The sequence below is a fragment of the Rhincodon typus genome, chromosome 11, assembly GCF_021869965.1.
Source record: "Rhincodon typus isolate 14 chromosome 11, sRhiTyp1.1, whole genome shotgun sequence".
NCBI classification, from domain to species: domain Eukaryota; kingdom Metazoa; phylum Chordata; class Chondrichthyes; order Orectolobiformes; family Rhincodontidae; genus Rhincodon; species Rhincodon typus.
This window is the reverse complement of record NC_063342.1, coordinates 53,207,692-53,225,049: the sequence shown is the minus strand read 5'-3', so window position 1 is coordinate 53,225,049 and position 17,358 is coordinate 53,207,692. Positions and strand designations below refer to the sequence as shown.

The window sequence follows — 17,358 nt, the reverse complement described above, 5'->3', positions numbered from 1 at the left end:
GTTAGTGGAAGAAGGTAAAGGTTGTTACACCAGGTCTCATTGTACCCCTCCCTTGGAGCTTTCATTTTGGCTGCCAGACTGGAGATCTGGACTTTGAATGTTGGGGTTTCTACACTCTACACTTTCACTGAGGTGTGGAATTTGGTCGGCAAGATAGGTTTTCCTCATTTCTGGGTGGAAATGGGAACATTCTGGGTTTGCAGAACAGGATCAAAGACTAGATTCCAAAAGATGAATTCAGTTTAAAAAAAATTAAAAATAATTCTCCATTCTACAAAACCTTAACTCACTCTAAATTTCAGTCATACCTTGATCTTTGTGCTCATTGACATGTACTGGTACTCCATCCAACAAAAAAAATAAAAATGCTCTTTTTAAATTTTTAAAAAAATTTAATGTAGTTCCTTGGCCACAGCACTCCCTGTTTCATTAGCCTCCCTGAGCCCTACAGAGTTATGAGATGTCTGTGCTCTTCCTTAAGAACATACAAAAGTATTTCTTAGTCAGATAATTCAGCCCCTCAAGCCTCCTGTTTCTCAATGAGTTCATGGCTTATCTAATGTTAGTTTTGTCAACTTTCCTCCCTACCCCCATATCCTTTGATTCTCTTGAAGTTGAAAAATTTAACTCCAATTTTGCACATATTCAATGACCCAACTGCCACTGCTTTCTGTGGAAAAGAATTCCAAATATTGATGAACTTCTGAGAGAAGAAATTTGTCATCTCCAACTTAGATAAAACATATTTTGAAATTACGTCCCCATTCTAGATTGTCAAAAGGGGAAACATCCTCTCAGCATCTTCCCTGTCAGATATGCTCAGAACCTTTACATGTTTAATTAACATTACTGCTCATTCTTCTAAACTGAAATGAGTGTAGGCTCTAACTCCTGGTTCAGTTTTCACCTCAAGCATTCCTGGTTTGAACTGTTCCACCAGTAGTTGCTGTGCTTTCATATTCCTGAAGAAAATTCTTGCCTGAAAACCCTCTGCCTTTGTAACTCTCCTCTTTTAAAATGCTCGTATTGTTTTATCATTTTTCTTGCTTTCTCCTTCCATGACTTGTCAAAAAATGTCCTCACTATTTTTAAACACTTTGAAACATTTTACCATGTTGCATGTGCTAAAACAAAGAGAAATTGTTGTCTTAGTCAGTATGTTGTAACCAGTATTGGTCAGAGCTGAAGTAGTCAATGAGATGCTCTTTTCTAAAGACTTTAATTGGAGTTCTATGTGGAATAAATGGAAGGAAATCTTACCGGTTCTTTGCTGTAGCAGTACAGGTGCAGTAGGATGAGAATCACTTGTGCCTCCTTTTACCTTGTTTTCAAGAACTTTGTTAGTCTAAGTAGTTTGAACAATAAACAAGAACACATTAAAAACTTAAAATTGCAACCAATGCATTTATTCACTAATTTCACATATTTGAACTTTTTAATTTAAATCCAAGGTCATGGTTTAAATCAAGTGGCATTAATCTTCACTGAAAATATTGGGACAATGCAAGGCCAGCAAATGGATCAGATAAATTATTTATAATTGGGCCTGTTCAGCAACATAAAATTAATGGTCAAAGCTTTATTTTTTTGTTCAGCTCTTCTGGCCAAATCACAAAGCAAGGCCTAATAGTGAATCCAGATTAAGAACCCCAACTGTCTCCCCAAAAAGTGCCCCCACACTACAGGCAGACATCGGAGCACATCTGTAGGGTTCTGGTTTGCAGTGGTAATTGGCTGGTTTTAGGTGGTTCAAATCAGCCCCAGACCCCTGATTCTACACACTGGACTTATTTAGTGAATGTGAAATGAAGAAGGCAGTAGACTGTTTCAGGGCAAAGGAATCTCTGCATTTACTTAAATACAAGAAATACAGATAAAAGCACAAAACAGTGAAATTAACACTATCAATTATACAGAGGACAGTAATTAAATACACTATTGAATTAAACACTACTAGAACCTAAACAGCAGCATTAATGACAGAAACTTTAATCAGGCTTTCTATCCTTGGGGTCCCATGCACTGTCACTGCCTGCCTTCCCCTCCCTGCTGGCTCGGTCAGAAACTTTGGGGTCTCGGAATTTTAAACTCAAGGGAGGTGATGGCCTAGTGGTATTATCACTAGACTGTTAATCTAGAAACCCAGATAACATTCTGTGGACCTGGGTTCGAATCTTGCCACAGCAAGATGGTAGAACTTGAATTCAATAAATATCTGGAATTAAAGGTCTAATGATGACTGTGAATCCATTGTTGATTGTTGGAGGAAAAACCCATCTGGTTCACTAATGCCCTTTAGGGAAGGAAACTGTCAACCTTATCTGGTGTGGCCTACATGTGACTCCAGACCCACAGCAATGTGGTAGACTCTTCACTGTACCCTGGACAATAAATACTGCCTAGCCAGTGACACCCTCATCCCATGAATGAATCTTTAAAAAAACTGAGGAATATGTTGTTTTTGAAGTACAGCAGGCCTGTGCAGACAAGGGCCATTGCCCTCACATACCTGCCTGCCACTACTGTTCCTCCCTGTGCATTTGGACAAGCCTTGCTGACATATCCTCTTAAAGACTGAGGCATACACATGGGATGGAGATAAAATATGTTGGAAAACACTTAATTGTTTCAAAAATGTTCTAAAATCTGATAAATTGTTGATGTGTATAAAATTATTTTCTGAGATCCAGGTCTGTTGTTCAATATGTTTTTTTTTAGTAATGCCAAAATTAAAAAAGTTTTTAATGGAGTTTCTCACAGTCACATGTGAGCAGGAAAGCTGAAATTCTCACTGACTTCAATGATGATTGAGTTTGGGACTCATCGCTGCACAACCTATGAAATATTGAGTGACAGACCACAACGTCAGGATTCCAATTCTAATCTGTGCATGCCCAATAACCTGGAGTTGCAATCATTTTCAGAGGTGATAACCACCTTCCCTACCCCAATAAAAATGCAGGTCAATCATTTGAAATATGTTTGGTCTTTGGTTTTTTTTATTAATTTCAAGTAAAATTTTATTATTCAATGCTTTTACTGTCAATTTTCTCCCTTTCACAGGTGACCATTGGTTAAGTCTGAAATGGCATATGCTGTTTAGCCTTTACACCTCAATTACTTGCGCCTGTGCCTTGATTGCCAGCATCAATAAAGCTATGGAAGTATCATGGATGAGTCTGCACATATCTCGAGACCCATTTCTGGCAAGAAAATGCTACATATCATTCAGGAGCAGGAACAGGAACACTTACTAATTCTGTCCTTCTTGAATTCAAATGCTGACATTTATTATTTAATTTCACGATCAGGTAAGATGAGCTAAACTGTTACATACCAGCTATCAGAGCTGGGATCTTCCTTGTCTTTATGGATTACTCTGTGGATTAACCTTTTGTATGACAGATGGGGCAAATATGTTCTTTTATTAGAAAGTGATAAATTATTAGGAAGGATGAATACTGAGTTTATTTGCAATGATATATTGCTTTAAAGTGGAATATTATATTGCTGAGCTTTCACGTGGCAGTTGCTGATATTGCCTGTGGCTGTGTTAAGAGTTCTGGCGTATATCCAGATTGCTTAATATTGTTTTTGCTGTGCCAACCACATCACTATGGTAACAGTTGGGTTTGTGCTACTTTGGGCTTCATCAATTGCAACTGTTGGGATTTATCACGTCCATGATGTGAATTTGGCTATTTGATTTAAATCTAGCATTTTAATGAGACTTTTAAAAAAATCACATTCTTTGTAGCTAAATGAAAACTGAAGATTTAATTTTATCACTTCTTGTGGTTACCTAATTGAGGTGGAGTTGCCAGTTATAGCTTGACCTGTGCCTGAACATCTTATGGTGTGACATTTAATCATGTGATAACTCATGGTGTATAATCACAGGGAATTTGCCCACTGCATGCAAGGGTTATTGCAATTACTATGGTCAAGTGTTTCATTATCACCAAGCCCTGAAAAAATAGATGACGATTTGTTTTATAATGAGCCTACTAATGTAATTTATACATCAAAAGAGGACCACTAAAGAAAAGAAAGATTTAAGAATAATCATGCTTAAATTAAAATAATGTTCGACATATCAACCACACTGATGAAGCATATCTAAAACAAGCAGAATTCACATGTTTAACTGCTAGCTAAGATTTTCATGCAAAGGTGCTACAATTTAACGACTAGGACAAGGAGGTTTGACAGCTCAACTTTACATAATCGGAAGTCACATGACACCAGGTTATAGTACAACAGATTTGAATGAGTTGGGGAAATTATTGACTGTGCGAATGCTTTGAAATTTAGGAGGGTGGCAGTGGGGGTGGGGTACCGAGTTCAGCATCGGTACATTGTAAGGCTGCATGTACTCAGTCGATCTGAATCTGCTGGAATGGATCTATCTGAGGTTTCCCGAAGTCAGTGAGCGGCTGCAAGCACCCTGAGGCTATTGGGCTCCTTGTCCTTTGAGAATGCCAATTTATCTGCGCTTTGCTCCTTCTGTAGCTCTGTCTGCAAGGCACAACAGGCCACCATCATTCTCAACACCTTTGGTGATGCAGAACGGAGATGCTCCAGATCCAGTTGTGAAACTTTAGAATTATTTGTCCCCAAGGGTTGTCGATGCTCCGTTACTAAGTATAATTTGTGGCTGTGATAGATATAATTCTTCTCTCAGGGATTCAGAGAACTGGGCAGGAAAGTGGAGTTGACGTAGAATATTGATCATGATCAGATTGAGTACTAGAGCAAGCCCAAGGAGCCATTTAGTTTAGTCCTGTTCTCACCCATCAGGTTCTTCTTTTTCCACAACTGTGAAAAACAAAGCAATAGAGATAGTTGACAATTCAAACAACCTTAATAGCTTAGATGTCTAGCAGATGTTCTCTGGCAAACAGACCACCAGGTATATTATTTCTCAAACAATGGAGCAGGTTTTCCATCTGAATTGTTATGGGATGTGTCTTTAATGTGTCATGTTTCTTTTGAAAGCCAGTGTTGTAAACTTGGAGACGAGATGTCTGCTCTGAGCCAGCAACGTTGCTAGCTTAGAGATAGTAAGAACTGCCAACGCTGGAGTCAGAGATAACACAGTGTGGAGCTGGAGGAGCACAGCAGGCCAGGCAGCATCAGAGGAGCAAGAAAGTTGACATTTCAGGTCGGGACCCTTCTTCAGAAATGTTGCTAGCTTTACTTTTTTTAAAAACAGATGAAAGAAGCATGAGAGGGTGGGGTTAAACTCCCTTGAACCAGGATTTTAGGATAGCTTTCAGAAGCTGGTGCAGTTTGAAAGTTGCTATTTCTCTTTCCCTGCTACAGCAAAAGGCTGGAGTTCTCTTTCTCTCACTCTCTCTCTCTCTCAGAATTTTCTCTTCATGTTCTTTACACCTGGACTGGAGAAACATTTGATGTGAGATAATCTAGTTTAGTGAACTTGCCTCTGCCAAAGGTGTGTTTATGGGACTTACTGTCTTAGAACAGCTAATCAGTGGTAATTATATATATATATTATCTTGTGAAGTATTTTGATTGAATTACAGTTAAGCAATTTTTTTTATTTCTTATTCTGTCTGTGTTCTAACTATAGTGTAAGAATAAAGGATGCATTGCTTCAAGCCTGGCTGTTTGGCCAGTCAAATTGCATCTAGAGTGCTTCACCTTACATTTGCCTTTCAAAAAAAAGGTCTAAGTTATCTTCTTAATATATTTTGAGGGAGTTTGGTCTGATCTGTAATAGAATATATGAGCAGCAGTGTTCCTCCACAATACTAAAGATCACTAGCTAGATGGCCTTTGCTGATTTGTATCATAAAATCGTGGATGAGGTCTGCCATAAAGGATTCCAAATGCAAATGGTCTCCCGAAAACCTGAAATAGGTAAGTACTTAGTCTCTCATCCCAAGATGCTATTGAAGATGACAGTGATTCAACTACTCATTGGATAAATGAGTAACCTTGGTGGGTAGCGATGCTTTATCTTGACTATCTTACTTCTCTTTCTGATTATTGAGAAGGTCCAATTAAAAGCTGACAATACAATACCTCTGTTTTGAAGCTCATAATTTGTTCAACTCCTAAGTGTTCAAGTACAAAAAGCTTTCTTTTTGTCGTGGAGTAATTCTTTGTCACCGATGTAGCATTGCCAATTGACTCTCCAATTTATGCTGCAATCTTATAATCTGGATGTTGTGTTCTTTCAATGAGACAAGCAAGTCTTGCAATTATAATTGTAAATCAGTACAAAGCCAACCGTAATTTTAAACCTACTCATAAAGTATAAAATATATGCAAACCTTTATTTGTTTATTTTTCATGTCACTCACAATCATTTTCGATTTAATTTTCTGGCAGTACAACATCAGCCAACTACTAATGAAGCATTTGTATTTGAGGGGTATGCAAACAGCAGTCACTCTTACTTGTTTAGTCAGGGTACAGTAAGGCTATATTTGAAGTGTAGTTACTTCACAACTACACAGATAACCTGTGATGCAATGATTTCGCTAATGCCATATCAGAATTTTTGAATGTCATATTTTTGAAACTCATCTTGATAAATAAATTGCTTACTCCTCATGACTAGCAGTCTGCTGGAAGTTCTTCCCTTTTCTGTCCCACCTGAGTAAATTCATTGGCACCAGCTGACATTTCCCACCCGCCATTCTTTTCTGAAATACTCCCCTCCCTTTCTTTGTGACCTTTTGCAGAGCCAGCTGAGAGCCTGTGCCTAGTGTGATGAGGTTGGAGTCGAATAGGAGACAGGTGCCAATGTGCAGATCAGCAGTGGAGTGGATTACATTTGCAGGGCCCAGGAAAAGCATTCCTGCTGATTCCCACAAACTAATTTGCTGTTTGTTCCGACTTACCTCCAGTGGTCCCGCTAAGCCACTCAACATTTTTATGACACAGGTAAGAGTCATGAAGTACTGTATGAACATTTTCTACCTCTAATTCCAAAATGTGTGTTTTTTTTTTAAAAGAGGGTTGATACAACCAAAAATGGCTGTGGATGTAAATTAAGTGGCTGTCTGGCAAGAGAGACTCATGGAATGTCATTCCTGACAATGTGATGAGAACTTGAAAGGGGGAAGAGGCAAGTCATATCAGACTGCACTGTGATATTTTGTGACAACAAAGATAGCAGGAAGCTGATGATCTCCCATGCTACGGTAAGTCACATCCTCTGATCATGCCCCAAACTACAAACACATTTTATGTTCTCCATTTTGAAGAATATAACAGGACAGGGGTTAAAAAAAATCAGTTTCAACTTTAATAATAAGCTCACACTTTATTAACTCAAGAAAGACTGGATATATTACCTACTTTTAAAACCCAAGTTAACTTAGGAGGAGAAAGGTATCCACAAGGGAAGGGATCTATTTTTAAATTAATCTTGTTGCAACAAGTGAAGAGGCAAGAGAATAAAGGAGTGGAGCCAGTTCAACCCTCTTCACCCAGGAGCTTAACAGTTTGGGGCATCCCATTGGGAACCATAATAAATTGGCAAACCATGCCCAGGATCTGGGCATAACAATGTTAATGGGAAAGGAATATGTGGCGAATAATCTACCGGTCATTCCACTTGGTATCCAATGTGTATTAAGGAACTAACTTTCACAGTGATTTTTTAGAAAGAGGTGGTTTCAATTAAGCACGTTTAAGGAGACACTTACTGTAACTGGGTGGTTCAGTTAGGACATGTATGTTGTCATGTTTCACTCTGTAAATTAATGTATGACTCAATAAAGAGTGACTTCAGTCTTATCCTTCATCAACTAGCTTTTCGAAACAGAATATGTGCACTCCCCATTGAGACCGAATGTACACAACAATATGAGACACTAATATTTCATTCTCTTGAATTGCTTGAACTCTGATTCAAACAGAAAGTGTAAAAATGCACATATTGTGCATTTCTAATGTTTTAAAATGATATCTTCTCCCCATGTATGAAGTTTGTATTTACACAGCTGTACCTTACGAGTAGAGAAATCAATGACTGAAAACTTACCTTATCGTGAAGTCTTTTATTTGTTGACATTACTAAGCACTGTTCCTCTAATAATTGCTTGTTGATGAGCTGAAGTTTCTTCATTTCTTTGTTGAGCTGATTGAGATCCTCATCTTTTTCAGTAAGAAGGGCTCTGAGAAGAGTCACATGGCTGCCTTGGGTTGCGTCCATCTCTGTAGCCTGAAAGCAAAAGAAAATGTATCCAACTTCTCATAAAACAGGTTTTAAAACTTCTTTTGATAATTATGTACCATGTTTCTAGAAATTGTTGGATCCTTACTTTTATTTAGTTCAATATATCATGAATTATTGGTAACACTCTCATCCCTGAATCAAAAGATTCATTATTGGATGAGGTGTGAAACAAAGGCTTTGTTTCTCTGTAGGATCACTGAAGCCCATGGAATCAAAGGGAAGGAGTTAGACTGGGTACAATGTTGTTTGAGTGACAGGAAAATGTAGTGAACAGCTGTGACATGAGGAAAAGTGTTTTTTTTTAAACAGAACAAGTGGAAATGATCTGAGGTTGTAATGGAAGCAGATACAATAGGATCTGAAGATAAACTATTTGCAGAGCTAAGAGAAAGGAACAGCAGAGTGAAATCATTTGAGTTGCATTTGGAGAGCTGACAGAAACACAATGGGCTGAATCCTTGCTATAATCATTCCACGATTCCAAAATGCAAAATTGGCAGTTCAAAGAGCAGGAGGGTTTTCCCAGAATCCTGGCTAACATTTATCCTTCAAAAAACATTTAAAAAAACACTTATTAATTGGGCAATTGTTGTTTGTGGAACGCAGCAGTGCACAATTTGGCTGTGAACATGTTTCCTTCCATAGTATGAATACACTAAGAGAATTCTCTGCTCTTTTTTATGATTGTTTGTACATGCAAATAGATGTTGTTTTGATATAAAAGATGGTACATCCTGTAATGCAATGCTTCTTCAATGACACACTAAGGTGTCAGCTGAGATTGTGTACACAAGTCTTGGACAAGACTGGAGCCCACAGTGTTGTGATTCAAGAATAAGTGTTACTATTCAGCTAAGCTGACATCAGTATTGAGCATTTTGTTCAATGGCAACGATTAACAATTTGTCAGATGTGCGTCAGCTATGATTTTTATATGACACATGTATTAGCTGAATCTGCCTGAAAGGATTCATCTTATAAAGATAGTTTTAAAACTTAACATTCATGGAAAAGAAAAACGCGAAAAAATTCTGGAAGTTTGTAGAGGGCAGCTTTAAACCAATGTATTGTGTTTGGATCAGCCAACTTCAAAAGTGAAACACAAAATCATAGAAACGTAAGTTCTTATAGTACAGAAAACTATCCATCTCTGCAATATCTCAAAGATTGATAATGGGGTATTCAGTAATGAAAATGCTATTGAATGCCAAGGGCAATGGTTACACTATCCCTTGGTCCATGTCATTTGTGCCATAAGACCATAAGACATAGGAGCAAAAATTAGGCCATTCAGCCCATCGAGTCTGCTCTGCCATTCAATCATGGCTGATAAGTTCCTCAACCCCATTCTCCCGCTTTCTCCCCGTAACCCTTGATCCCCTTGATAATCAAGAACCTATCTATTTCAGTCTTAAATGTACTCAATGATCTGGCTTTGTGCTTTGATTGCAGTTTATTGTTGGAGATAGCCTGAATGTTGTCCCTACCTTGCTGCATATAGACAGGGAATTCTTCAGTATCTGAGGGCTTGTAAATGGTGCAATCATCAACAAAAATGATTACTTTTGACCTCATGATGGACAGAAAGTTATTGATGAATCAGGTAAAGATGGCAGGGTCTACGACAATATCCTGAGGAACTCCTGCAGTGGTGTCCTACCAACTAGAATGATTGACTTCTCGTGACCACAAGCATTTTTCTTTGTACCAGGTATGATTCCAACCATACAGAATTTTCCACCTGATTCCCATTGACACTGGTTTTACAAGGATCCCTTTATTCCAAACTTGATCAAAACGTATTATGATGTCAAGAGCAGTTACTCTCACATCATCTCTGGAGTTCAGCCCTCTCATCCAGGTTTGATCAAAGGCTGCAATTTTGTTAGGAGCCAAGCAACCCTGGCCCAACGCAGACTGACTATCATTGAGTAGGTCATTACTGAACCAGAACAGCTTGGTAGCACTGTTGATGACAGCTTTTTTCACTTTGCTGATGATTGAAAGCAGGCTTGCGGGGCAGTAACTGGCCAGGTAGGATTTGTTGTTTTTGTGTACATGACATACCTGGGAAATTTTCCACATTTCCAATGTTGTAGATGTACTGGAACAGCTTGGCTAGGGTCACAGCTAATTCTAGAGCACAAGTCTTTAGTACTATAGCCAGAACTGATTGTTGCCGGACTATTGTCAGGACTCATAGCCTTTCTGGTATCCAGTGCCTCCAACAGTTTCTTGATATCATGTAGGGTGAATGGAATTGGTTGAATATTGCAATGTATAGTACTGGGGACTTCAGGAGGAGGTTGAGATGGATCAACCACTCAGCACTTCTGGCCTAATATGCTTGCAAAAGTTCAGCCTCATCTTTTGCACTGACATGCTGAGTTTCTCCATAATTGAGAATGGAATTATTTGTTAACCCACTTCTTTTGTTGATGTTTAATTGTCCTCTATAATTCTTGGCTGAATGAGGCAGAACTGCATTGCTTAAACCTGATTCACCAGTTGTGAGATCACCTAACTTTGTCTATTGCGAGCTGATTATCTGGTTTGGCACCCAATGTGGCTTTAACAGGCAAACACCTCAGTTTTACATATGCCTGGTGCTGCTCCTGGCATGCCCTCCTGTACTTTTCATTGAAGCATTTTCATTGCCGTGAGACTTCGTGAGAATCAGACCCAATATTGAATGCTCCCAGGGCAATTCCTAACCACTAGTACACCACTGTGCCTCGATCTCTGGTGGGTATATCCTGCCAGTGGGACAGCACATGCTAATACTTTGCAGTTAAGTTCTGATTCCAGACAAAAATTAGGTGGGGGGAGGGGCCAGGATAGAGCCCAAAGAGAGAGAAGAACAGGTGAACAGACAAAGGAATGGATAATGATCCTGCTAAGAGGGTGAATAGATGTTGATGGAAACTGTTAGTGGATAACAATGGGTGGTGTGTAATGGCAGACTATGTGATAACAAGGCCTGGTGTGTGGGGTATGGGGATAGGACATGGGAGATTTCAGGCCTTAAAATGATTGAATTTGATATTGAGTTCAGAGGGCAGCAGGTATCCCAAGCAAAAAATAAGATGCTGTTCTTCAAGATTGCACTGAGTTTCGCTGGAACACTGCAGCAAGCCTGAGACAGAGATGTTGGCCAGGGAACAGGGTGGTGTGTTCAATAATTTTAGGGTGTTGCTGCGAAGTTGGGTAGAGTATTTGTGGATTGGAAGGCAAGGCTTTCGAATCTGGTGTTTGTAAAATATTGGTGTTTGTAAAGTGCGAGGAATAAAGCAGTGCATGGTCCCTTTAAAAGATAATATGCTTTTTCTATGCTCAGAGATTCAAGAAAAGAAGGATGTCTGTGAGCAGCTTGTGGGTTTGCAGGTACATACAAAGCACTTGAATTGAAACTTTTGTATCAAAAAGCTGTACAGTTAGCAGGCCAACCAGAACTTTTGTTCTATAATCAAGACAACAAGTTTTAAATTTAGCCAATTAATTTGAACCAGGCATCCAGATACCAAAAAGCAATTAAATTTAAATCTGATGATTTTGACAACATAAGGCCAATTTTATTGTAAGAAATTGATATATCATCAAAGGTATAAAAGAAGGGGCACTTGGGCAAAAAACAGGACAGTGAACTGCCATTTGCAAGAGTTAACAGCTCTCAGCTCTTGAGAGAATTGTTAGCTTTCACAGGCTTCTCTAAGTTTTAGAGAAAGCACCATCTAAATCAAAGGTACTTATGGCACTCCTAGTTAAGATTCATGACAGAAGACTTCACAGACAAAGCATTCCTGACAGACTATTCGATGGAGGAGGCACAGAACATTTCGGAAGACACATCACCTGGCTGTAATTTTGAGACTCAATTCTTCTTCTTTTTATTTTATATAAGTGGGAGTTGTATTTATTAGAACAGCATACCATTAGAATTTTGTTTTATTCAGGAATATTTGGTAATCAGAAAGGGTTTATTTAGCTTGTTAAGAATTTGGTTAGTTTGTTCACTGTTAGAGTTAGATAAATAAATTGTTACTTATTGATTGTAAAGCGACTGTCAGGGATTTATTTTATTTAACCACTAGAAATTGCTGAAAAGACAGGTTACACCACTTTTCACACTCTTTTTACAGATTATAAAGTGAGGTTCTCCTCTCTAGGAGTTTCAGTTTTAGTTATCAGAAGTGGGGGTGGTCAACCTCTGCTTTATAACAGGCCTGAACTCTCCCAAGCCCTAGCCTCCTAGCCCACACACTAAGCCTTGTTATCAAACAGCCTGCCATTACACACTACCTATTGTTAGTCACGAACAGTCTCCATTAACAGCTATTCACTCTCCTGGCCAGATTGTTATCCACTTCTTTTTCTGTCCCTGTTCTTCTCTCTCTTTGGGCTCTATCCCCACCTGTAGTTTTCTCTGGAACCCATCCCCAACCCAATTTTCTGCACATAAAACAACATTTTCCTTGCTACCATCAGTTCTGAGGAAGGGTAACCAAACGCGAAATGTTAACTTTGATTTCTCTTCACAGATGCTGCCAGACCTGCTGAGCTTTTCCAGCAACTTCTGTTTTTGTTCCTGAATCCATGTGTGTCTGGCTGTTGCTTCACTAATCTGTAGGACATATCTTCCAATTAGGCACAAGCCTCTGAACATTACGAAGGAGCACCTCGCAGGGCTTACAGGGCCGGATTTACCCTTGTCGTTTCCAGTGCCTAAACTGATACTAAGAGATCTGCTCAGTTTAGTTCCTCTTAGACTTCATAGCAGCTGGTCACAACTGAAAAGCTTGTTCAGTCATTTCAGTATCAATCTCATTGCTGTTGGTCTGGAGTCACGAGAGGGCCAGACCAACTAAATGTGACATTCCTGTGATACTGCAGTCAAACGTTTTTGAAAAAGAGATGCACCAAAAGCCTGTTGAGAAGGGGGATATTATACTGGCATACATTAAGCAATTGGATGAGGTGAGAGGAAGCTTTTCCACGAAACAATAAAGCAGAATGTAGAAGATTTATTCTGCTTACATTGAGGAAGATAAGCCATCGAAGAAGGATAGAGTCACCCGGTTTCATATTTTGTACGGTTGTATTCAATCAGTAGCATCAATTGAACAAGGTGACACTGATCATTTTGATTGACCTGTGCTTTACATGATTATGATTCAATCAAACTGCTACTTCATTTTGTGTTAAAATTCAGTCACCATAAAGGAAGATCTAAAAAACACACAGGCAAACGTTCCAAATTGCAAGCAAATGCTATTAATACAACTCTGTGATACGTATTGCACATGTTGTTACATTGTAGTGCCAAGTAAAATGTTTAAACTAATTAAGATCAAGCCTGGGTCAGTTAGCTATGTGACGAAAAGCCAACAGTGTGGGTTCAATTCCTGCATCAGCTGAGGTGACCATGAAGAACTGTCCTTCTCAAACTCACCTGAGGCTTAACCTTCACCACCAGTGACCTCTCTGTAATGAGTAGGACTACGGCGCCTTTACCTTTACACCCTAGTGAATTTTCTCTGGATTGCCTCTAACATTGGTGTACTTTTCTTTAGATAAGGAGACCAAAACCATTCACACTATTCCAGTCATATCTGAGTAAACAGCTGATGCCAATGTACCCTCAGAGGTATGTAAAGCAGATCTAAACTTTTAAAAGATCCTTTAATCGAATTGCTAAGGTCAATATTCACAACATTGACTCGATTTCTTTTATTAATGCATTCTCTTAGTTCTTCACAGCAGTTCTTCAAATTATTGGTTTTCGTGCACTTTTGCTAATCCTTGCCAGATTTGCTGAATCAACCCAGAGGGCAGAAATTTCTTTAGCTCTATTTCTGGGCCTGAAATAGGCCCGAATGGCATGATATGACTCTAGCCTGAAATTTGGCTTTGCTTCTTATCAACATTATCTGGCCAAGCTACAGGCACCTCCTGTGCCTTCATAAGTGGCTTACCCATTTATTCAGTGAACTTCAGGTCTTTACATTGCCAGTGGTAACAAAAGCAGAGAGGTTAATACTCAGTAGCGTGTGACATCGGAGGAGCGTTCCTGCTATTTTAGAAAATCAAACCACAATCTCCCCTTTAAGTGGAATGTATGGCTTAGGTCACAATAGTTGTTGAACTGCAAAAAAAATACAGCTTGTATGCATTCCAAAAGGCCTAAACAATCATCAAGTCTGTTAGGTGTCCCGTTGATGCAGACTGTTGATCTCCAAAATTGACCTCAGGTAGCTTATCTTTTTTCAACAATTGGCTGACTGATGCATCATTTTCTGATTTGTACTCTTACCTCTTCTTGAACAGAGATGTTCCTTCTTTGCAGGTCTCTGTTTGTGCCTTACAACTCCTTCTCCAATACTTACAACCCTTATTTTTGTTCCCCTACATCATTTCCATACTCAATTCGATTTTCTTTGGTGCTTTTTAATCTGGACACAAAATATGTCCATGATGAATTGTGCTTTAATTTCTCCGTTTATCCAAGAGTTTGTTGTACTTCATTTCATTCTGATAGAAGTATGTATTTTCCTCATGTCCTGTTTGAAAATTTTACCCATGTTTTATCTGTTGATTTTTCCCCAATTAACTGGTCGAGTTTTCTTCTTTTCACATCATTCATATTTATTTTTTCTAATCATTTGTGTGTTCCTTCTCTGTTCAACTCTTATCACAAATCTAGTTAGACTATCTCTAAGCATGTTTGAAAACTTCTTTTAAAGACTGAATATTACCTTAGAACACTTCAACAATATCTAAATAATGCTCCTATGATTTATTACAGCTTTTGCTAGGCTCATCTGAATAAAAACATTTGTTGAAATCAGGTAGTCTGTCATTTCAGAACAAAGAGGACTTGGCTGCAGGATTGCACAGCACACAGCTGCTTCTGTTCTGAGACACTATACAATACACAGTCTAACAGGCACACAGTTTGTGGGTAAACGCAGATTTTACTACTAAACCATATGTAAAATTCAAGATGGTGATGATTATGACTCCGAGTACAGCAAAGTGATGCAATTTAATCATTTACCTTCATGGTTAATTTGTCTCAGAAGATGACTGTTACATCCAGCTTCTTCACAGAAACTGTAGCCTTCAGGCTGTCATTGGGAACAATAAATTTGCATGTGCTTTCCTACAGCAGGGATAGTGCGTCAGCTGTGCTTTAACATTCATAGCAGTCACGTTAAGCTACAATCGATCTGTCTCTCTAAAGGAGAGGGCCTTACCATGAGCATCTCTAACAATACACTGCCATTTATCGTCCAATCACATTTCCTCTCCTGCTTTGCCACTCCCAGTATGCTCTTGAAAAACAAACTGGAATAATTGACAGGATTTGTGCTGCTGCAATGTGCTCCACTCAAAAAAAAATCCAATTACATACATTCCCAATCACTTGGGCTCAACCATAGGTACCAGATCAGTTGAAAGCATTCTTTCTTAAAACCAAATGTTTTCTAAATTGATACCAGATCTTTTCTAAATTGATGCATGCAATAAAAAGGGAAACCTTGCATTAAATAAATCACCAAACAAAGTTAGAGCTTTGAAAAACGCTGTAATCAGAAAAAGCAATTTAATCAGTTTGACATGGGGTGGGGGAGACTACAATCTGTCAACAAAGAACTACAAAGATTAATCAACCTGATAAGTTATTTGTGCTAATGCTCTCATTGAAATGAGTGCAGATTTTCATTCTAGAAGGTTGATTATGGATGTAAAAGGACATTTTAAAAATGATGATTAGACTAGAACTGTGCAATTTTTGGGACTTGGGATGGTGATTTGTACCTGTCCATACCTGTTGTCAGGTACTCCCTCCCCATTTACCAGCTAGCACTGGTTGGTCTAAGCAGGACCAGTGCTGCGGGCTACTCAGTAGGGGACTAAGGACAGCGCACTGACAACACATAGTGTAGGTACCCTGCTCCTCTTAAAGGAAAAGTCCATTGAATCATAGGAGGCTGTACCGAATGATAATGCTGCAAATCTGAAGAAGAGAACCAGAACACCAGGGCAATGAAGGAGCTTCTGCATTCACTGTTGCAGGACTCTTGGACCTACTCATGGAAGAGGACTAGAGGAGAGATGCCATGATTCTCCAGATCCCAGGAAGTCCTGAAGGACAGCCCATAAAGGGGACTGTGAGCAAGTGGTCAGGAAGATCAATCCTGTGATCTGGACACAAAGATATGGCAGCATGCCACAAGTAGCCTTATGAGTCTGTTGCAGGCATTTTGACATCTCTGAAGAACTACAACACCAATTTCCGGTACTGCTCTATGCCCCATGCCCTCATCACTCACCCATCAGTAATTTCTGGTGCTCAGGATCACACATAAAATTCAGATACTCCACTTCACTCTCTCACACATTGCAGTGATACCAATCAAATTCCAGTTCCTGGATGAACACAGCAGGCCAAGCAGCATCATAGGAGCAGAGAGGCTGACGTTTCGGGCCTAGACCCTTCATCAGAAAAGGGGGAGGGGAAGGGGGTTCTGAAATAAATAGGGAGAGAGTGGGAGGCGGATAGAAGAGGGATAGAGAAGAGGATAGGTGGAGAGGAAACAAACAGGTCGAAGAGGCGGGGATGGAGCCAGTAAAGGTGAGTGTAGGTAGGGAGTTAGGAAGGGGATAGGTCAGTCCAGGGAGGACGGACAGGTCAAGGGGGCGGGATGAGGTTGGTCGGTAGGAGATGGAGGTGCGGCTTGAGGTGGGAGGAGGGGATAGTTGGGAGGAAGAACAGATTAGGGAGGCAGGGACGAGCTGGACTGGTTTTGGGATGCGGTAGGGGGAGGGAACCTAGAATACTCCTCCTCCCACCCACCTTCCTGCAAAAATGCTATCCCCTATTCCCAATTCCTTCGCCTCCGCCGCATCTGCTCCCAGGATGAGGCATTCCACTCCTGTACATCTCAGTTGTCCTCGTTTTTCAAGGACCGTAACTTTCCCCCCCTCGGTGGTCGAGAACGCCCTCAACCGTGTCTCCCACATCTCCCGCACCTCATCCCTCACACCCCACCCACGCAATAAGAACCAAAAAAGAATCCCCCTCGTCCTCACGTACCACCCCACCAACCTCCAGATCCAACGCATCATCCTCCGACACTTCC

At 39.7% G+C, this 17,358-nt stretch overlaps 1 protein-coding gene across 1 annotated transcript in view; it reads right to left on the bottom strand.

Moving 5' to 3' along the window:
- Nucleotides 1–17,358, bottom strand: part of LOC109931377 (kinesin-like protein KIF20B) — a 40,701-nt gene that overhangs the window by 12,437 nt on the left and 10,906 nt on the right. The window contains exons 3-4 of the mRNA XM_048603108.1: nt 8,021–8,200; nt 1,261–1,345 (exon numbers count right to left, since the gene is read on the bottom strand). Of these exons, the coding sequence (XP_048459065.1) occupies nt 1,261–1,345; nt 8,021–8,200 (265 nt within the window). The remainder of the gene's footprint in view (nt 1–1,260; nt 1,346–8,020; nt 8,201–17,358) is intronic.